This window comes from Carcharodon carcharias, chromosome 4 (assembly GCF_017639515.1).
Source record: "Carcharodon carcharias isolate sCarCar2 chromosome 4, sCarCar2.pri, whole genome shotgun sequence".
NCBI classification, from domain to species: domain Eukaryota; kingdom Metazoa; phylum Chordata; class Chondrichthyes; order Lamniformes; family Lamnidae; genus Carcharodon; species Carcharodon carcharias.
The window spans coordinates 45,666,006-45,689,762 of record NC_054470.1 but is presented as its reverse complement, the minus strand read 5'-3'; the positions used below and the strand labels follow the sequence as shown (position 1 = coordinate 45,689,762).

Here is a 23,757-nt window from a genome sequence, read left to right as displayed (position 1 = left end):
GAACATGTGAAGAAAAAGGTAACTCCCGTAGATCTCCCTTCACTTCACCTTCAATAACTCTAAGCTAATACTATTAGGTTGTTACTTGCTGTTGTCTCTGGTGTCCCTCAAGGATCTTGAGCACCTCCTATTTCTAATCTTCATGCTGCCCCTCAGCAAAACATCAAAAAACACAATCTCAGTATGCTGACGGCAACCAACTCAATCTCACCACCACATCTCTTGACCCCTCCACTGTCTCTAAAGTGTCAGAACGTTTGTCCAACTGATGAGTAGAAATTCCCTGCAACTAAATATTTGGCAGTCCGGAACAGTTGTCTTTGGTCCCTGCCACAAACCCTGCTCCCTCGCCGCTGACTTAATCCCTCTTCAATTTTGCTTCCAATTTCCACCCTTCTTTCACCTTCACAAGGTCCACCTGTGGCACTTCCCTTCCCTTTCTCGACTTCTCTCCGTTTCTGGGGATAGACTGTCCACTAAAATTCATCATCAGCCCACCAACTCCCACAGCTATCTCGACTATACTTCCTCGTATGCTGCTTCCTGTAAAAAAAAAAATTCCACTCTCCCAGTTTTTCTGTCCCCGTCACATCTGTTCTGATGTTGCTACCTTCAACAACAGTGCTTCTGACATACCTTCCTTTTCACACAACTGAAGATTCTCCACCACTGTGGTTGTCCTCAATCATGTCTGACCCATTTTCTGCACTTCTACTCTTATCTCCCCCCAACCCTCCCAGAACCATGATGTGGTGCCTCTTGTCCTCACTTTCCACCCTACCAGCCTCCATATTCAAAGGATTACCCTCTGCCATTTCTGTCACATCAGCATGATGTCACCACCAAAAACATCTTCCCCTCCCCTGTTAACATTCCAAAAAGCCTGTTCCCTCTGCTACACACTGGTCCATTCCTTTATCGTCCCCAATACCTTGTCCCCGTGGCACCTTCCCATGTAATCGCAGGAGGTGTAACACCTGCCCTTTTATCTCTTCTCTCCTCATTATCCAAGGCCCAAACACTCCTTCCAGGTGAAGCAGTGATTTACTTGTATTTTTTCCAATTTAGTGTATTGTACTCGCTGCTCACAATGAGGTCTCCTCTACGCTGGGGAGACCAAACAGAGACTGGCTGACTGCTTTGCAGAAGACATGACCCTGACCTTCCAATCGCTTACCATTTTAATTTATCATCTTGCTTTCATACTCACATTTCTTCTCTCAGCCTGCTGCAATGTTCCAGGTAAACTCAACATAAGGAACAGCAATTCATCTTTCATTTAGACACTTTACAGCCTCCCAGACTGAGCATTGAGTTCAACAACATTAGACCATGAACTCTGCCCTCCGTTTTGATTTGTTCCTTTTTGCCAAGTGCCAGCCTGTATCTTGTTTTCATGTTTTGCTTTCAGACAAAACTGATCATTATTCTGCCATTAAAACGCACAACTATTAACACTCCATTTGCCTTTTGTTCCATGATGTTTTGTTATTTAATTTCTCCCGTTCTCTAATCTATTCCAGACCTTCCCTTTTGTTCTACCTCCCCCCTTTCAACAGCATAAAGCCCATTACAATTCTAACTGCCTTCAGTTCCAAGTTATGTCATAGGAAAAATGTTAGAAGCTATTACTAAAGATGTTATAGCAGGGCACTTGGAAAAATTCAGAATAATCAGGCAGAGTCAACAAGGTTTTAGGAAAGGAAAATCAAACATAACCAACTTATTGGAGTTCTTTGAAGAAGTAACATATAATCTGGATAAAGGGGAACCAGTGGATGTACCGTATCTAGATTTCCAGAAGACATTTCATAAGGTGCCACATCGAAGGTTATTTGGAAAATAAATCTCATGGTGTAGGGTGCAACATATTGGCATAGATAGAAGATTGGCTAGCTAACAGGAAACAGGATAAGGATAAATGGGCCGCAGGGATCAGTGTTAGGGCCTCAACTATTTCAATTTATATAAACGACTTGGATGAAGGGATTGAAAGTATGGTTGATAAATTTGCTGCTGATACAAAGCTAGGTAGGATAATGAGATAAGAAGAGGACACATGGAGGCTACAAAGCGATAGAGATAAGTTAAGTGAGTGGGCAAAGCTTTGACAAATGGCGTATCATGTAGGAAAGTGTGAAATTGTCCACTTTTGGCAGGAAAAATAAACAAAGAAGCATATTGTCCAAATGGTGAGAGATTACAGAGCTCTGAGATGCAGAGCGATCTAGGGGTCCTAGTGCATGAATCACAAAGGCAAATATGCGGGTACAGCAAGTAATTAGGAAAGCTAATAGAACATTATAATTTATTGCAAGGGGAATTGAATACATAAGTATGGAGGTTATGCTTCAGTTATGCAGAGCATTTGTGAGACCACGTCTGGAGTACTGTGTACAGTATTGGTCTCCTTATTTAAGGGAGGATGCGTTGGAAGCAGTTCAGAGGAGGTTTACTAAACTAATAGCTGGAATGGGTGCGTTGTCTTATGAGGAAAGGTTAGACAGGCTAGGCTTGTATCAGCTCAAGTTTAGAAGAGCAAGAGGTGACTTGATTGAAACATTTAAGATCCTGAGGGGTCTTGACAGGGTGGATGTGGAGGGGATGTTTCCCCTTGTGGGAGCATCTATTACTAGGGGCCAATGTTTCAAAATAAGGGTCACCCATTTAGGACAGAGGTGAAGAGAATTTTTTTTCTCTAAAGGTTGAGTCTTTGGAACTGTCTTCCTCAAAAGCTGGTGAAAGCAGAGTCTTTGAATATTTTTGAGGCAGAGGTAGATGGATCCTCGATAAGCAAGAGGATGGAAGATTATTGGGAACAGGTGAGAATGTGGTGTTGAGGTTACAGTCAGATCAGTCATAATCTTATTGAATGACGGAACAGGCTCAAGTGGCCTATTCCTGCTCCTAGTTCCTATGTTCATATGAAGAGTCATAGTTGACTCAAAACGTTAACTGCCTGTACTGATGCTGCCAGACCTGTTGAGTTTTTCAAGCACTTTCAGATTTTCAGCATCCGCAATGTTTAGCTGTTATATTAACTCCATCCCTCTCCTTGCTAACTGCCTGAGGCTGAATCAGGCTGTTCACAACCTTTGTGTCATATTTGATCCTGAAGTGTACTTAGAATCAATATCTGCACCATCAATAAGACAGCCTATTTCCACCTCTGTGACACTACCCAACTCTGCCCCTCAGCTCACCTGCTGCACTTGTTACCCCTAGGCTTGACTATTTTAATGAACTCCTGGCTGGCCTCCCATCTCCAACACTCCACTAACTTAAGGTCATCCAGAGTTCTGCTGCCCCTGTCTTTACTTGCACAAAATCCCATTCGTCATCATGCGTGTTTGTTGACCAACTCCTGGTTAAGCAATGCCTTGATTTTAAAACTCTCATCCTTCTTTTCAAATCCCTCCATGGCCATGCCCCTTCCTATTTCTGCAATCATCCCAGATATCAGACAAGTAAACCTCCTTTGAACTGATTCTAATGAAATTATATCCTTTCTTAAGTAAGGAAACCAAAACTGTTCACAGTACTCCAGATGTGGTCTGACTAAGGCCCTGTATAGCTGCAGCAGCACTTCTCTGCATTTAAACTGAATTCCCCTTGTAATAAAGGTGAACATTCCAGTTGTCCCCTTAATCATTTGCTGCACCTGCATGCCAACTTTTTGTGCTTCATGTACCAGAACATCCCGATCCCTCTGTACCGTAGATCTCTGCAGCCCCTCTCCATTCAAACAGTATACTGCTTTTCTGCCCTTGCTGCTGAGTTAGACAAGTTCACATTTTCCCACATTATACTCCATCTGCCAAAATTTTTCCCACGCACTTAACCTATCTAAATCCCTCTGTTGACCTTTTATGTCCTCTTGACAACTTACTTTCCTACCTCTCTTTGTGCTGTCAGCAAACGTAGTGACCATACGTTCAGTGCCTTCATCCAAGTCATTGATATAAATTGTAAGTAGTTAATGCTACAACAATGATCATTGTGGCACTGCACTAGTAACAGCTTATCAATCCAAAAAAGACCCATTTATCCTTACTCTCTGCTTCCTGTTAGCTAACCAATTCTCTATCCATGCTAACATGTTACCCCCTCCATCAGGAGCTTTTATTATATGTAGTGAATCTTTGATGTGACACCTTATCTTGGCCCTTGGGAAATCCAAGTATACCATATCTACAAGCTCCTCTTTGTCCACTTTGCTCGTTACTTCTTCAAAGAGCTTGAATAAAATTGTCAAACATGTTTTCCTTTTCTCAAAATCATGTTGACACTGCTTGATCCCGTTGTGACTTTCTAAATGCCCTGCTATTTCCTCCCTAATAATGTATTCTAGCATTTTCCCTATTACAGACGTTAGGATAACTGGCCTATAGTTTCCTGCTTTCTGTCTCCTTCCTTTCTTGAATACTTGAATAGAGGTGATACTTCAGCGATTTTCCAATCCACTGAGACCTTGCCATTATCTAGGGAATTTTGGAAAGTTACAACCAATTATAGTCAATGCTATCTCGCAGCCGCTTCTTTTAAGACCCTAGGATGAAAGTTATCAGGTCCAGGGGACTTGTCAATCTTTAGTTCTAATAGTTTCCCTATAGTACAGGAGGCAGTGGTTAGTGGGTTTGTCGCTGGACCAGTAATCCAGAGACCCAATGTAACGCTCTGGGGACCCGGGTTCAAATCCAACCATGGCAGAAATTTGAATTCAATAAAAATCTGGAGTTAAAAGACTAATGATGACCATGAAACCATTGCCATTTAAAAAAAAAAATCTAGTTCACTAATGTCCTTAAAGTAAATCTGCCTGGTCTCGCCTACATCTGACTCCAGATCCACAGTAATGTGGTTGACTCTTAGCTGCCCTCAAATGGCCGAGCAAGCCACTCAGTTGTATCAGTCTATTAAAAAGTCATGGAATGGAATGGAACAGACCATCTAGCATTGACCGAGGCACTAGAAACAACAACGGCAAATTCAGCCCTGTCGACCCTGCAAAAGTTCTCCTAACACCTGGAGGCTAGTGCAAAAATTGGGAGAGAGGTTAAGCAACATCCTGACATAGTCATACTTATGGAAACATACCTCACAAACCATGTCCTAGACACCACCAACAATAGAACTAGCGGCACAGTGGTGTATAGTTGAGTGGAAGTTGCCCCGGGAGTACTCAACATCGACTCCAGGCATCATGAAGTCTATAGCAGGGCAAGGAAATCTCCTGCTGATTACCATGTACTGCAACCCCCTCAGCTGATGAATCAGTACTCCTCCATGTTGAGGCACATTTGCACTACTACTATGCTAAATGTGTTAGATTTTGAACAGATCTAACACCTCAAGACTTGGCAACCATGAGGTGCTGGGGGCCACCAGCAGCAGCTGAATTATATACAACTACAATCTGTAACCTCATGACCTGGTATACCTCAACTCTACCATTAGCACCAACCCAGAGGATCAACCTTGGTTCAATGAAAAGTGAAGGAGAAAGGGTATGCCAGGAGCATCACCAGGCATATCTAAAAATGAGGTGTCAACCCGAATGAAGCTACAACTCAGGACTACTTGCATGCCAAACAACTTAAGCAGCAGGTGATAGACAAAGCTAGGCACTTCCAAAACCAAGGACTCAGATCTAAGCTCTGCAGTCATGCCACATCGAGTTATGAATGGTGGTGGGCAATTGAACTAATCAATGGAGGAGGAGGCTGCACAAAAATCCCCATCCTCAGTGATGGGGGAGCCCAACACATCAGTGCAAAAGATAAGGCTGAAGCATTTGCAACAATCTTCAACCAGAAGTGCCAAATGGATGATCCATCTCAGCCTTCTCTGGAGGTCCTCACCATCACAAATGCCAGTCTTCAGCCAATTCTATTCACCCACAAGAAACAGTTGAAGGCACTGGATACTGCAAAGGCTTTGGACCCTGACAACATTTGGCAATAATACTGAAGACTGGTGTTCCAGAATTTGCTGCGCCCTAGCCAAGTTATTTGAGTACAGCTACAACACTAGCAATGTGGAAAATTGCCCAGGTATGACCTGTACAAAAAAGCAGGACAAATCAAACCCAGTCAATTACGACCCTATCAGTCTACTCTTGATCGTCAGTAAAGTGATGGAAGGAGTCATCAACATTTCTATCAAGCAGCACTTGTTTAGCAATAACCTGCTCACTGACACTCAGTTTGGGTTTGGCCAGGGCAACTCAGCTCCTGACCTCATTACAGCCTTGGTTCAAACATGGATAAAAGAGCTGAACTCCAGAGGTGAGGTGAGAGTGACTGCCTTTGACATCAAGGCTGCATTTGACCAAGTGTGGCATCAAGGCATCCTCGCAAAACTAGAGTCAATGAGAATCAGAGGAAAGCTCTCCACTGGTTGGAGTCATATCTAGCACAAAGGAAGATGGTTGTGGTTGTTGGAGGTCAACCATCTCAGTTCCAGGACATCACTGCAGGAATTCTTCAGGACAGTGTCCTAGACGCAACCATCTTCAGCTGCTTCATCAACCACCTTCCGCCATCAAAGGGTCAGAAGTAGGGATGTTCATTGATGATTGCACAATGTTCAGTACCATTCGTGACTCCTCAGACACTGAAGCAGTCCATGTACAAACAATATCCAGGCTTGGGCTGACAAGTGGCAAGTAACATTCGCATCCCACAAGTGTCAGGCAATGATCATCTACAACAAGAGAGAATCTAACCATCGCCCCCTGACATTCAATGGCATTACCATCACTGAACCCTCCACTTTCAACTCTCTAGGGGCTTATCATTAACCAGGAACTGAACTGGACTAGCCATATAAAAATTGTGGCTACAAGAGCAGGTCAGAGGCTAGGGATCCAGCAGTGAATAACTCACCTCCTCCCCAAAGTCTGTCCACCATCTACAAGGCACAAGTCAGGAGTGTGATGGAATGCTCTCCAGTTGCCTGGATGAGTGCAGCTCCAACAACACCCGAGAAGCTTTACACCATCCAGAACAAAGCAGCCTGCTTAATTGGCACCCATCCACAAACATTCACTCTCCACCACTGATGCATAGTGGCAGCAGTGTATACCATCTACAAGATGCATTGCAGGAACTCACCAAGGCTCCTTAAACAGCACATTCAAAACCCATGACCACTACCATCTAGAAGGACAGGAGCAGCAGACACATGAGAACACCACCACCTGGAAGTTCCCCTCCAAGCCATTCACTGTCCTGACTTGCAAATATATCACCATTCCTTCTCTGTCGCTGAGTCAAAATCCTGGAACTTGCTCCCTAACATCACTGTGGGTGTGCCTACACCACATGGACTGCAATGGTTCAAGAAGGTAGCCCATAAGCACCTTCTCAAGGGCAATTAGGGATGGGCAATAAATGCTGGCCTACCCAATGCCTCCCACATCCCATGAATGAATAAAAAAGACTTTCTCTCTATTGATTGTTTTCAGTGCCTCCCTCCCATTTACCTCTTGATTTTCAAGTATTCTTGGGATGACCCTATGATTTTCATGCCTTCTGCTGCCTCGGCCCTAAGCTTTGGAATTCCCTGTCTAAATCCCTCTACCCCTCTATCACGTTTTCCTCCTTTAAGACACTCCTTAAACCTATCTCTTTGACCTCTTTTGGTTACCTTCTAAGGTGTCTGTGCCACATTTTATTTATTATGCTCCTGTGAAATGTCTTGGCATGTTTTAATACATGAAATGTGCTATATAAATATGCATTTTTTTGAGTGTTGTGGCATTGACGTGTCTTTACTAATGCAGGTATAATTTTAATTCATCCAAAACTGTCTACACAAATGTTAGAATTCTTCTGCAGAATGTGTGCATCAGATTCTTTATAGCTTTGTGAATATAATGGTGATGTCAGTAATCTTTCACAGGACGTTTAGTTACTTCACTTTTGTTGGTAAGCTATTTGGTTGAAACCAGTTGTTTCTGTTTTGCAATCACATTTATACAGTTTTATGAAGGAATAAGTAACAAACTGGAGAAGGGGCACCAATTCACCATTCGGTTGTCAGTCTGTATAACAGTAACCTGTTCAAATTTCAGTAGAGGTCTGCAATCATAAAGAGGGTTTGCAAACTGGAACATTTCACAATAGTTACTTTGGTCAGATGAGCATTGGCAAAGAGCCACTTTAACAGAAAGGCAGCCTTAAAGGCAGCTTCATATATTATTATTGTATCACCTCCACATATTGTTTTTGAAGTTAGACCCAGGTATTTCAAAATTCTTAACTTCTCTATTAACCTAAAAGGAAAGCTATGAGTCCTCTGCTGTACAGTCCTGTATCTACTAAAGTCTTCATTTCACATTTTTTTATTGCTTGCTGTTTCTTCCTGATATTACTAATGCTCAGATGTACATACTCTTGTCAGGAACCCCTTTTTAATTGCATCCAGAAATTTGGATCAAATAAAAAAAGGAGCCAACAGCACTCACTGAGGAGACTCAACATTCTGTCATTATTTTCAGTAACATACAAATCTTTATTAATGCTGCATGGTTTTTGTTTCATGTAAGTCAGTAAAGTGAGGCTTTGATTGGAATGGATGTAATTAAATGTGTAAAGTGCATTTGGAGAGTTTTACATGGAACACAGTACTTAAAATCTGGAACTGGCACTGGATAAAATGTCTTCTTGCCTGCTTATAATCAGTAATTTAAAGCCTCCAGTCTGGAAATGCAAACTTACATTTAGTAAAGGTAAAAATTTTGCAATCAGATCTCATGTATGGTTCAGCTGCTCGAGTATCAGCATGAGATGGTGTATGGGTATCCCGAATATACAAAGTCTGGATCATTGGTTTGACAAAGTGAGCTGAATCAAATAGAAAAACTTTACCCAGAGTGTCAATCTATCATTTGGCAAAACCACAAAGACCCTGCATTTAATTTTCTGTTGATATAAATATTGTCAATGCTGCCAGCTTTTTGCAATGTGTGTAAACTTGATGCTCTGTGCACTCAAATTATGGCTGCATTAATCAGGCATCCACTCTTTATTTTGGACCTTACAAATCTGATTTTTTTCTAAAAAAAAAAGAATAATACTGTTGATTTAGAGACACTGGAAAGGGGGAATGCACACACAAAGGTACTTTCCTTGGCTGAGGCAATAGGTTCCTCAGACTTGTATCACTCATTGACTGCCGAGTAAGTGGACGCCTCACATGCATAACCCCTCTTCACAAGCTGCACAGGAAACTACAACAAATGCAATAAACTGCAGTTGGATCCAACAAATCCACTGTACATAAATTTAGAAATATAACCTTTCCTTCATGAAACTAAAAAACAAATTAACTGTAAACACAAGAAGTCAACAAGGAAAAGAAATGGCAAAGCTTTTTATTTTTCTTAAAGAAAGGGCCATTTGAATTCAATCTTGTAGAAAGTGTATTTCCTCAAAGATAAATCAGGATCAGTTTATTCTCATTGATTAAAATTTGAAAGGCAACTGTACTCAATGTTATTTAACATAAAACTGTACTCAATGTTATTTAATATAATGCTGAAAGTAAAGTGGTTTGCAAAGACATTTAGCTTGACAATGTCTAAATTTATAATTTTAAAAGAGTCTTACTCATATGTATTTATATAAGTAGCAGTTAATGAACCATCTTATAATTAGAAAAAACATTTAGTGTTAGATCTTAAATTTGTGTGACAGCGTAAAATGACTCGACAGTCCGTTTAACTTCTGCCCATTTTTACTCTCCTTGGCTTCAATTTCAAATCATGTAGGGTTTTCAAATCATAAATGTAATGAAGACAATAAAGAAAAAACATTCCTCATGCCCCCTCCATTAATGCAGCGGCTTGGTAGAAGCCCGTCTGTTCCCATCACAAATTATTTGCTTTGCCAGTATTAACAAATCTGCACTTTTATGGTAATCAAGTCGTAGCATGCTTCAGTTATTCTTAGCACGGCTATCCTTTTGGTCTGTTATGAAATGTTTAACTTCTAAAATGTTAATACTACTTCTAGCTCTCCGAGATGCCAGCAAACATTCCATTAATAGTGACTGGAAGATCGAACATCCAGGAGCATTTAACATTGCTGGAACTACAGTCCATTATGTGAGGAGAGGATTCTGGGAAAAGATTTCGGCTAAAGGTCCAACCACATCTCCTCTGCATTTACTGGTATGGTCTTGGGAAGTTTATCTTTTTCTACTCCATTTCTTACAACGTCTTTGTTGGATATTAGGAAGGGAAAGGATTTATTCTCTTTACAGAAAAAAAGTTTCCAGGACTGATTTTACTGAATCATTAAAATTGAAACTGAGCGTTGTGTTGGATGGTATTGTAAGAACTAATCTCAAAGGGCTGGATTTTCAGTGTGGAAGTGGGAAATGGAAGTCAGGGCTATTTCCAGGTCCTGAACCCACCTGCAGAGGAAAGCAGAAATGGGCCCCAAGTTTCACATTTAATTGCTATGGAAATGGGTTGGGAACCAATTAACAACCACGGGTGTGGGAAGAGGAGTGGAGGCGAGCCAACTCAAGTACAGGTCCAATTTAAACTCATCACAGCAGCCATTACTGTTGTTTATGTTTCACTGCTGTAACTACACAGTGAAGAATCACAGAAAACCTAATTTCCACAATGTCTCAGGAGAGCGAGGGGCTTAGAACCCGGGGTATGGCAGCTCCTCAATTTTTAGGTGCAGATCTGGACATGATGCTAAAGACTGTGATGGAGCGGAGAAAGGTCCATTTCGCAGGGGCTGGCAGGAGGAGGCCATTCAGACAGACCAAGCATTAAGCCAGCGTGGATGAATATCACTGCTACAGTCAGCAACAGAACTGTTGTGATAAGAACTTAGATCCAGTGCAGGAAAAAGATTCCGTGGCCTGATAGGCTCTGGTAAGGTGAGTACTACCTTCAACCCTCAGGACAGGCATCTGGTAATTCATCCTCCAGCAAACACACGAGTTCAGGAGCCTCAGGACAAATGCTCCTCCTGAACATGGGAAGGTTGTTTGCACAGGATAGTTACTGACCCCTCAGAATAGCTCAGAACTATAGTGCTGCTGAGTACCTGCCAGTGCTGAAAGATGCAGCTACTATTGAATAGCTGCAGCGGGCATTGGCAGTAGAGGACAGCATTGCCTTATCATATTTTATTCTGTCCTTGCAGGAGAAACAGGCACATAATGCATGAGAGAGTACCTAAAAGGGTGGAGGTGTTCCCTACCTTCACATTCTGATACCAAAGGAGGTTACAGCAATGGAAATAGCCAGGATCACAGACCAGGAGGAAGTTGGCCCTGGCAAAATGGTCATTCATGATGGAGATGGTGAGTAGAAAGCGAAATGCATTCATCAAGGGGGTACTTTGTGTTCCACCCTGTCCAAATCATACTGAACACTGATTTGATTGGGCAGCCTCAGCACTGTAGAGGCTTCTGCTCTCCAAGTCTAGCTATCATGATCTCTTTTTGTGTCTCCCACAGATACAGATGTCTCCCGCAAGAGACCTTCTCCCTCTCCACCTCCTGCCCAGAATAGCCAGCAAGGATCCCAAGATGCACCATCATACCTTACATGCACGCTCTCCACCTGCAGATACACTAGTCTAAGACAGTCCTTACGTGCGTTTACATAGGGTGGCACTGGGCAAGGTGCACAGCACTAGTGTGCAGGAGGAATTGCCAGAGGCACATTGTTGTGGGCAGCTCCCCTTGGAGAAGTGAGAACAGACAGAGCCCTGCTCAGCTGGGAGTAGATTCAGGGCCGCAGGAATCACTGGAAAGGTTGCTCCATCTAGATCATCTATGTCAGCGTTCCTGAGGCAGTGAGGAGTCATGGCTGAGAATGGATGAGTCAATTCAGTTTATGTTTGCCACCATGACTGAGATCTTTGAGCACATGAACACCTCCATGGAGAATTTGGCCAACCTCTTGGAGAGCCATATGCAGGATTCATGTGCTCTATGTAGCCTGGACTGGTCATTGGCACTGATGGCACAGAGAAATTTGGAGAGGGTGCCAATTACACCCAGCTGGTGGTTCCTCCAGCCATCTGAAGGTTCAGTCAAGGGCTGCAGATGTCACCAAGGAAGATGACAGTTACAACCCTCATAGAGCGTCGTCATCATCCTCAGTCTCCTTGGCTGCTCTGACAGTGGAAGCCTCTGCAGCAGGATGAAGTGACGGAGGCTATCCCGGCATGTGCAGCAGCCTCTGGAGATGCCCCCACAGGCACCTCCATGATGAGGAAGACCACTACATGCAGAGACACATGCAACACAAGCAAAGACAAGTGAGCAGGCTGCCTCCACCTCATCTGAGGCCACAAAGGGAGCAACAGAGTGTGGAGGCCACCACTGGTTAAGGAGTCATGGCAGCTGCCAAGAAAATAAGTGCACACATGGAGGAAGCTCTTGTGGTTGCTGATCAGCTGATGTTGAAGGACTAGAAGCACTTCCTGTTGATGGATCTCACTGGCCAGCTGCTGGGTGCCTTGATGACCACATAGGTACATTTGATGTTGCCTGTGCCTGGGGAATCCAGCAATGGCAGCGAATCCCAAGGCCCTCTGTGTCTGCGGGGCCCCATCTGTCAGGAACAGAATGTACTGTCCAGCTCTGGTAAATTGGGCATCAGTGGCCTGCAAGATGCACTGAGGTGCTGCTGCTTGTGAGATGCCACCAAGGTCTGCAGCTATTTGATGGAAGGAGCCAGAAGCAAAGAAGTTCAATGTCACAGTGGCTTTGATGGCCACTGGCAGGGCTTGACAACTAGTGCTGCAAGGAAGAGATCATTGGCAACAATGGCACAGATGTCTGTGACCACCTACCTGGGGAGTTACAGACTCCTATGGCACTGGGTCTTGGTCATCTCCTCGTAGCTCCATCTTCACGGTAGATCCTCTCCTGGGTTTGTGACCTCCACATCCTTCCTGTCTTCATTCCTCACCCCTTCTCTTCTGATTGCCAGGGCTCCACCCTTCCTGTGGAGAATGTTGCTGCTCATCACCACTCATTCCAAAATCTGAGAGTCATGCCCCCATTGCTAGCAGCTGCCTTTCTTGTGCTCTGGTGGCCTCCCAATTGTCCTTGGCACCCTTACCCACTGTCCTTATGACCCTGCGATGCCAGGAGGATGACGACCCCATGCATTTCCAGTGTGCTTACTACTCATTTTTCCCAGTCCTGTGCGCCGCCAATGGCACCTGTTTCACAATGGCCGAGTACCCGGCTGCACCATTCCCCCTTTTATAGAACCCAATTAATTTCCTGGGGGGCACTGCCTGGCTCACCACTGTGTCCCTCCCTCCCTTCACCTGGTCTGCTCCAGGCAGCTGGTGCAGCCCTGCAAAAATCATAACACCTCCCATTACTGAGCTTTTAACAAACTCCTTAACCATCTTAATTGACCTTAATCAGAGATGTGGCAGAATCATGGAGGCTTCTCCTCCCCGCCCCACCTAGCCCCCACCAATGAACCTGGTTGGTGTTGAGAATGACATCATGAAACCAGTAGGCCAACCAACACTGGTGTTTTGGACCCTCACCCGGACCTGAAAATCCAGCCCAAAGTGTCTTTTCCAGGCTCTTTTGAGGGAATTAAGCACTCCTTTTAACAGATAATATTGTGCTTTTGAGAGTCTAACTTTCTTCACTCACTGCCTTGAACGATAGGCTAACTAGTTGGATGTGTACGTGGGTGCCCACAAAGACAGTGTTAGTGGTTGCACAGCTAAAGAGACAATGTCAAAGGAATTGATTGGAAGATACAAGGAACATTTGTCTTAGTTGGTAATTCTTAACCATACCTCAGGGTTCTGGTGGTTGATGTCCTTCAGGCTGCTCTGCAGGAGGGTGAAAGGGGTTTTATCTTAACTTATTTTTCAATGACAGCAGATTAATTTTATGTCATTTAGAGTGTTTGTCCAAACAGGGCTCCCTTTTGTTTAAAATATCTAGACATGCAACAGAAGGGCCTCTCTTTGAAACAAATTCAGTCGGAGTACATTTCTCAGTGTCTTGGTTAAGCATGGTAATGTGTTTCGATGCATATTGGACAACTGACTGAGCAAAAACAGAGGGTTGTCATAGAATGATGCAGCACAGAAGGAGGCCATTCAGACCATCGTGTCTGTGCCAACTCTTTGCAAGAGCTATCCAATTAATCTGATTCTCATGGCCTTTTCCCATGGTCCTATTTATCAATTTATCCAATTCCATTTTGAAAGTTATTAATGAATCTGCTTCTGTCTTCCTTTCAGATAGAGCATTCCAGAAGATGAAAATAATTCTCCCCATATTGCTTCTAATTCTTTGCCAGTTAACTTAAATCTGAGTCCTTTGGTTATTGACCCTTTTGCCAGTGAAAAGTTTCTCCATGTCTACTCTATCAAAACTCTTCAGAATTTTGAATACCTCTATTAATTATCCTCTTAACCTTCTCTGCTCTAAGGAAAACTGCCCTAGCTTCTATAGTAACTGAAGCCTCCCATCCCTGGTACCATTCTAGTAACTCGCTTCTGCATTCTCTTTAAGGCTTTGACATCCTTAAAATGTCGTGCCCAGAATTAACACACTACTCCAGCTGAAATCTGACAGGTGATTTGTAAAGGTTTAATGAAACTTCTTTGTTTTTGTACACTCTGCCTGTATCTACAAAATCAAGGATCCTTTGTGCTTCCTTAACATTCGCCTCAGCTTTTTCTCTCACCTTCACAGACTTGCGTATGTCCACTTGCAGGTTTCACTGTTGCTGTCCCTTTAAAATTGTACCTTTTAGCTTATAGTGCTTCTCCTCATTCCTCCTACCAAAATGCGTCATTTCACACTTTTACTTAAATTACATCTACCCACATAATTAGTCTGTCTATGCCCTTCTGAAATCTGTTATTATCTTTCTCACTGTTAATTGCATTTCTGAGTTTTGTATCATCTGTAAACTTTGAAATTATGCCCTTATACCCAATTCCAGGGCATAAAATATATCAAAAAAGGCATTGCTCCCTATATCCTGGGAGGCAACTGTGAATACATCCCTCCGGTCTGAAAAAAATCTACTTTATTCGAAGTAGAAGTACAGATACAAATAGTTGAATGCTGTATGAAACATGATGGTTTCTAAGCTGCTCAATCGTGAAAATGTCATGCACTGAAGAGAACCAGCCAGCAGTGAATATTTGGGTTAGAAAATTACATAGATAATTTGAGGTAAAAGCAAAATACTGCAGATGCTAGAAACCTGAAACAAAAACAGAAAATGCTGGAAAAACTCAGCAGGTCTAACAACATCTGTGGAGAGAAAGACAGAGTTAATGTTTCGTGTCTGTAAGACTCTTCTTCAGATAATTTGAGGGTTTGCTTAATTTGAATTTGGGAGAAAGATGTGGAGCCCTTCTCTTAGGATGTTAGGTGGGTTGGTACTGTCCATGTTGTAGTGAATTGTACATAGTCTGTGGAAAGACAGGCTTGATGTCTCAAGTACCTTTTTTTATTTGTCGCTTTCTTTCGTCTCCATGATAAGAATCTTAACAAAACTACATCAGTACACTGTGAACATGAGTAGAATTTATTGGAAATAAACCCATTCACCAGTATGGGTTGTCCAAATCATTTTATTATTTTCGAAATGCTATTACATCTTTATTTCATTTGAAAACAAGGTCAGCCAACAAAAAAAAGCTTTGAGATAAATTAAAGCTGACTACAAAAATTCTTATAGCTATGATTTTGCAAATGACAAGTTCATGGTCAGAGAATGTACAGTACTCTTACGTCTTGTGAATAGTGAAACAGGAGCATTCGTTTGGAGGAGGTCACATTCCCACCCAGATAATCAATGGAATATTACATGGTTTAAATGAAACCAAAATGTATAAATAATTAAAATATAAGAACTGAAAGACTTGGTTCCATTGCGCCGCTGGAGCTGGCACTACGAAAGCTGGAGACCCTGTGTGTGGGGTGTACAGTCCAGGATGGGATTGGGTTCTCGAGTGGGCATGCCATCTGTATGTCAGAAGATTTCCAACTGGCCAGATCAGAATGTCAAACAGTTGTTCCACATCGTTTGACACATGTATTCCAAAATTGGACAGCGCAGGTCCACAGCACACATTTGCTTGTCATTCAACAAAGAGCGTACATTAGGTTGCAAGAGGGACTGCCCCCACCCCACCCCATCAGCTTTATTTAAAGGCCTAGCCATCCAACTGAAAGTGATTTAGATTGGAATCTGCTATGGCAAAGTTTCTGGAAGCACTGTGGAGTTTTTCTGGAGGTGTTCTGGTGAGTTGCTGGACCTGGCAGTGAGCGTTGCTGCATCCTCACAGGAAGGACAGAGGATTTAGTGACCTATCCAAACAGGCTGCAGTAGGTATGGGTGCTGCAGTGGCAGCGTCTCTCAATCTGCAACATGGCAGGAAATTGGAGCAGAGGTGCTGCCACTGCAAGCCACATACCTACTGCAGCCTGTAAGTGACAGGTCACCAAATCCTCTTCTCTCCCTGGGTGGAGAGGACAAGCTCTGCACAGATAGAAGAGAAGAAGGCAGGGAGGAAGCATTTTGGATGTTTACATTCTGGACAGACTGCTCATGAGCATCTACACAGACTCTGATGCCCTTAGAACGGCATCGCCTCACCACCAATGCTCACCACACCCAACCCTTCCATCCATCTGTGTCATCCCATTAAAGCATCCTCTTGACCAGAATCTTGCAATTAAATACACAAATAAAAAACTTGCCATAACATCATTATCAAACAACACATCCTTGTCCATTCCTTTACTGCCAGTTGTTTGGGTGCCCTTGTCTCTCTTAGTGCCCCTATGGAGTAGGAGCCCAGCGGTTGCAGCATGGCTGGTGGAAGACTGCTGACTTTCACTGTGAGAGACTACCGATGGCCTCAAGAAGCTCTGGGCTTTCAGGGTCCAACTTTGGATTCACCATGTCAGCGTGGGTGGCAGCAGTCTGGGCAAACTGGGCTGACAGGCAATAGCAAGGGCTCTTGCAGTGGCAATGGCAGGAAGGAAAATGTCATTCTGGGAGATAACAGCAGGTTTTTGCTGCATGAAGTCCCTGCCACGTCCTGGGCCATCCTTGTAATCTGTTGGAGAAAAGATTGCCACACTGCTGTGAGTCTGCATGTCCCTTTGAGCACTGAGCTCCCACAACCATGATGTCAGCAATTTGACCCTGCATGGCACGCGGCATGGAACATTGGATGGCTTCCACCTCTGCTGCAGTGGAAGTTGAGACAATGGCCACCAGGCTCTGTATCATGCTGAGTCTGCTAGGGTGGTCATGGAATTGGCTGCCACCTCCTTAATGTAGAGAATGGACTCCAAGCTCTGCGCGATGCTCTCGACCTAAGTTGGAGCTGGACCCCTCTATGCTCCTTGACCAAGATAGGAGGCTGTCTGGCAGGCTTGCCAGTGCACCTAGTATCTCACTGTGCATCCTCATCAGCATCCCCCTCTAGCTGCCCCATTGTAGTTGGTATAAACAATGTATAAGTAGGTTGAATTTATATATATTAATTTGTGTGTTAAGCAAGGTAAAAATGGTTTCAGTTTCATTTAGGCTTTTTTCATGAATCTTGGTGCCTAGTGTTATGACACAGCAGTTGGTAAAGGCTGATTTATTTAAAATCCCAGAGGGAAACTTTAAACAATTATCATAACCTATATTTTCAATTGATATGTTTGAGATGCAGCTCTGAATTCAGAAATGAAACCACCAAACCTCCAGAGGGTGTTTTTTTATAAATTAAATTAAACATTTATTAATTTAACTACAAATTTAAACACATACACATGTCTACAAATTACTACCATAATAACTTTTAGCCACTCCCCAAATTAATCACTCCTAATTAATCTTCCCCAAGGCAACAATAAGCCATAGACTTAAACAGACACCAGGCAAAGCACATTTTATCTTACAAATTCAAAATGAGGTTCCTTTCAACCTGGTTCCTTCGCACCGTTGTATGCTTACAGGCAGCGTCCCTCTCACCCACACACAAAACTCTTTTCTGTATATACCTAGCCTTCCCTTTGAATGTAAATTCTCATCGTATCACCAGGTCCTTTGAACTCCATATCTCTTAACAATAAAACCCCTTCCGTAGTACCAATTTTATTAGTAATATAAACATATTGCTTTGTGTCTTCTAGCTAGGTGAAAGAATTCACCCCCATTCTTTGAACGGTTTATTCAACAAAATGCAAATATACACTTTACCTTGACTTCCTTACTATTTAACATCTCTAAACTACTATACATCAAAGCAGCCAGACTAGCCGTCTTTAATCTAATTAAAACACACACACTCACACATGCATGGACACAGACCCGATTACAAGTCCAATTTAAAATAATTTCTAATAACATTATATACATTGGTATCTTCATGACTTAGCCCTCCCTATCGAAGATGAACCATAGTAATTCTAAAAGACAGCTTCATTTTTTTAACAACCCATCTCACACTATCTCCTATACTTATTATACTATCAGATGCATGCATTAACATAATTATATATATATATATATATATCTAATATATATATAGACACAAGTTCTTGGTATCAACAAAATCACTCCAATTCAGTGTCCAGGTTTTATAAAAATGTCAAATTTTCCTTTCAGCTTCAAACTCTTGATAATGCATCTGCAAACAGATTCTGTCTACCAGCGACATGTATAATCCGTAGATTAAATGGTTGTAATAATAGACTCCACCTGAAAAGTCTTGCACTTTTGTCTCGAAATTTGTCCAAAAACTTCAAGATTGTGATCTGTATCAACAATTGTTTTTGATGAAATGTTGGCAACATAAATTTCAAAATGCTGCAATGCTAACACCAAACCCAAGGTTTCTTTTTCGATCGTTGAATATTTTCTCTGTTGTGCATTCAGTTTCAGTGAAAAATAACCTATTGGTTTTTCAATTCCAGTGTCATCTTCTTGTAACAGTACAGCCCCAATGCCTATATCGCTTGCGTCAAAGGCCAACTTGAATTGCTTGGCATAATTGGGTACTGCCAAAACTGGTGTTGTAGTTAATACAGTTTTCAAATTATCAAATGCATTCTGACACTCCAGTATCCATTGAAACTTATTGTTCTTTTTTAATAGTTCAGTCAGTGAAGCAACCACACTGCTAAAATTTGGTACAAATTTCTGGTAAAACCCACACATGCCTAGAAATCTCAGAAGTTCTTGTTTTGTTGTAGGCACTGGAAAATCCATGATAGCCTTGACTTTCGCATCTCTCGGAGCCGCTTTACCATGTCCAATGGTATGGCCTAGACCCATAACTTGTGCTTTTGCAAATTCACTTTTAGCCAAGTTCAAAACCAAATTAGCTTCTCGTAATCGAGATAATAATTCTTCCAGATGCTGTAAATGCTCCTTTCGTGTAGGACTGAAAACTATTAGATCATCAATATAAACAGCACAATTGCTGAGACCTGAAATTACTTTGTCAGTCTTTGAAATGTTGCAGGTGCATTCTTCATACAAAATGTCATGCTTTTAAACTGATATAGTCTACTTGGCTTTATAAAAGCCAATATCTCCTTTGCTCTCTCTGACAATGGTACCTGCCAATATCCTTTCAGCAAGTCAATATTCGAGATAAATTTCAATTGTCCCACTTTCGTAATGCAATCTTCCAACCTTGGTATAGGATATGAGTCCACTTTTGTCACCACATTCATCTTTCGATCATCCACTATCCGATTTCTGGGCATGAGTGGGTTTTACAGGAAATTTGTACTAAATTTTAGGAGTGTGGTTGCGCAGTTTTTACAAGAAGTTGACGCTGGAATTAAAAAAATAGATAGGGTATTTTTCATGGAAACAATGTAAAACAGAGAACATATTCAACGATTGAAAAAGAGACGTTCCATTCAGTTTCATTACCAGCACAATAGGCAAACTCCAATTACTGCAACTAGACTCCATGATATCATTTTGAAGCATGAAATCAATTTTTTTTTGTAATTTGATAACTTTGCTGGATTTAATCTATAAGGATGTTGCCTTATTGAAGATGAAACCTGTACAGAGATATCATGTGTAGCTAAATGTGCCTTTCACAATTTATTCCCACAAATAGGTTTGTGTGACTGCAATAGCTTTTCCAAATCACTTTGACACTTGTTTGGAAGAAAACTCAAGATTTCATTTAAATTTTCAAGCACCCCCCCCCCCCCCTTTCTCTCTCTCTCTCTCTCTCTCTCTCTCTCTTTCTCTCTCTCTCTCTCTCTCTCTCTCTCTCTCTCTCTCTCTCTCTTACCCCCCCCCCCCCTCCATTATCCAATTTGATTAGAGGAAAATCAGTTTCGGAGTCCTGCACTTCTACCTCTTTCTCATCATCCACCATCACTGAAACCTCTTTTTGTTCCTCTTCCTTCTCAAAGTACTTTTTAAGCATATTTACATGACACACCCTCTGCTCTTTCTTCTATCTGGAGTATTTATTTAAAAAATCATATAACTCAATTTCATTTCAATCCTGTAAGGCCCACTAAAACTTGCATTTAATGAATCACCTAGTTCTGGTAGTAAAACTAATACTTTCTTTTCAGAACCAAAACTGCAAGCTTTAGCTCTCTTATCTGCCTTCACTTTCATCACTTACTGTGATATATTTAAATGTTCCCCAGCCAACTCACATGCTCTATTCAATCTTTCCCTGAAATTTGATATGTAATCCAAGAGAATAGTTTCTGAATTTTGACCCACCAATTTCTCATGAATTAATTTCAGTGGTCCCTTTACTGCATGACCATAAACTAGTTCAAGAGGGCTAAAACCAGTCAATGCATTAGGAATGTCTCTAATAGCAGATAATAAGAATGGAATTCCTCCATCCCAATCCTGTGGGTAATCCTGACAGTACGCTGTCATCATCGTTTTTGAGGTTTGATGCCATCTTTCCAAAGCTCCTTGTGACTCCAGATGATAAGCTATTAACTTAAACTGTTTTACCCCCAGACTGTTCATTACTTCCTTAAACAGTTGTGACAAGAAATTTGATCCCTGATCTGATTGTATTTCTTTAGGTAAACCATATCTTGTAAAAAAATATATAATTAACTCCTCCACAATCTTCTTAGTTGTAATATTTCTTAAAGGAATCGCTTCAGGAAACTTGGTAGACACATCATTATTGTTAGTAAGTACTGATTTCCACTTTTTGTCTTAGGGGGAAGGGTCCTACACAATCAGTCATGACCCTAGTAAAAGGTTCTTCAAATGCTGGTATTGGGATTAAAGCTGCCAGCTTAATTACTGCTTGTGGTTTCCCTGATAGTTGACATGTATGACAAGTTCTGCAGAATTTGACTATATCCCTATACAATCCTCACCAAAATCAAAAACCTCTGTATCTTTTCCTGTGTTTTCCTAATTCCTAAATGTCTCCCCATTGGAATTTCAAGAGCAATCTTCAGAATCTCATACCTATACCCTAATGGAATAACAATCTGATGTCGCTCACTCCAGCTTTCATTTGCTGCGACATGATCCGGCCTCCATTTTCTCATTAAAATATCCCCCCTTAAGGTAATAACAAAGTGGAATACATTTTGCTTGGTTTCTGAATAAGCTTTCTGATACTGCTTTAATTGCAAATCATTTTTCTGTAACTCGACTAACTTACTTGAGTTAGAAAAAATTCAGCTGAGTTGTCCTTTGTCTTTCCTTCTGAAAGATGTTATCAAACATAGTGCCAGCTAATTGGATCTCGATGCCGCCTTCTTGCCTTTGAACTGCCTGCCTTCCTTGTTTATCTTGCTTCAACCTGTGTGCCTATGACCTCATTATCACACAATCTGGAAACAACCCAGAATGCTCCCTCTGTAACACCTCTGTTGAACACGTTTCTACAGGCTACTCAACTACCATAGGCATCATCCAGATTTGTGATCCAGTTATATCATTACCCAGAATAAATTGAACCCCTGCAATGGGCAATTTTTCCACGACTCTAACAATAACTTCACCTGTCCCCCATTTGTTCTTTAAATTTACCTTCCACGTTGGGATAGATTTAGTATCTCCATAAACCCACTTATTATCACCTGCTCCTGCAATAATCCCTCTGAACAACAAATACCACTATCCCACAACAGTAAAGATTGACTAGCCTCTGTGTCTCTTAAAATTTTAACATCTTTACCTACACATGGAAAGACTTTCTCTTCACACACAAAGTCTTTAAACATCTCTGCAATCTGCTCCACAGAATTCTCTTGGGTAAATTGTGAACACATTCCCACTTCTTTACCTATCATTGATTCGCCCTGTTACACCTGTACGCAAACCATGCCCAGAATTTTCTTATCGACATGCGGGGGTGGGCCCCGCACGCCAATGCGTAAAATGATGTGCAGTGACATCGGGCGAGCATCCTGATGTCACCACGCACCATTGCAATATTTCAGAGGGCGCGCGATGATCTCCGATATGCGCCTGCCATTAATTAATGGGCCACTTAAGGCCCTTGGGGCAGCAATTGACACCGATTTTTCGGGGCCCATGTGATCTACAGGTCGTCACACGGGTGCAACAGGCAGGCAGGTAAGCCACATTTTTATAAACCTCATCAACGAGCGGGATAAGAGGGGTGAATGGGGTCATGAGTGTTGTTTGTCAGACATTTAATGCTTAAAGTTACTGATATTTGCTTGTGTGAGCAGGAATACTTCAAAGCTCTTCACAGCTGCTTGGACAAGAGTGACAGCCGTCAGGTCAGGACTGTGAGTTAACATCATTTCTGGGGCCTTGCTGGTTTCAGGAAGCCTCCCCATAGCTTGGGAAAGGGAGTTATGCTCTCCACTGGAAGCACCTCCTCTGAGGAGGAAGGGAGGGCCAGAAGGGGGAGGAGGCCAGGAGTCCACATTCAGCCTCCAGGGGAGCCACCTTTGGGGGGAGAGGCGCAGGCACAAGAGGTGCAGGGCCAAGAGGTAGTCCAAGGCGGAAGGAGCCGCAGAAGATTTCACTATCCTGCTGCCAGAGTTTACAGGCAGTGAAGCAGCTACCTCAATATGTCTGAGGTGCAGTATCGAAGGAGACTCCGTCTCTCAAGGGAGACAGTGACATCCTTTTGTCAGATGATAGACCCTGAGATCTGCGCCAACTGTGTGGGTGGGCACCCCATGCCAAGGGCATTGAAGGTTATGGCTGCCCTCAACTTCTATGCCTCCAGCTCTTTCCAGGGGCCAGTGGGTGTTCTTTGCGGAGTCTTCTAGTCAGCTGTCCTCACTTGTGTCAATCAGGTAGCAGACGCTCTGTTCAGGTGTACATTGACTTTCATTCACTACCACTGGGATGAGGCCATCCAGACACAGCGAGCCAGAGGCTTCACGGCCATTGCTGGCTTCCCCCGTGTCCAGGGTGCTATAGACTGCACACATGTGGCCATCAAGGTTCCAGCGGGTGAGCCCGGTGCCTTCATCAACAGGAAGGATTTCCACTCCATGAACGTGCAGATAGCGTGTGATCACAGGATGCAGATTTTACAAGTCTGTAGAAGGTACACAGGCAGCTCCCAGGACACTTACGTCCTCAGACACTCCCAGGTGCCGGTGCTCTTCAGTGCTCCAGCTCGGCTGGATGGATGGCTGCTGGGTGACAAAGGCTATCCCCTCAAAAGGTGGCTCATGGTGCATCTCCGCCATCCAAGAACAGAAGCTGAGTAGCGTTACAATAGGAGCCGTGCCTCCACAAGGGCTGTA

General features: G+C 42.6%; 1 protein-coding gene across 1 annotated transcript in view; it reads left to right on the top strand.

Moving 5' to 3' along the window:
- LOC121276736 (A disintegrin and metalloproteinase with thrombospondin motifs 19-like) overlaps window positions 1–23,757 on the top strand; it is a 548,651-nt gene that overhangs the window by 389,029 nt on the left and 135,865 nt on the right. The window contains exon 17 of the mRNA XM_041185281.1: window positions 10,020–10,177. Within this exon, the coding sequence (XP_041041215.1) occupies window positions 10,020–10,177 (158 nt within the window). The remainder of the gene's footprint in view (window positions 1–10,019; window positions 10,178–23,757) is intronic.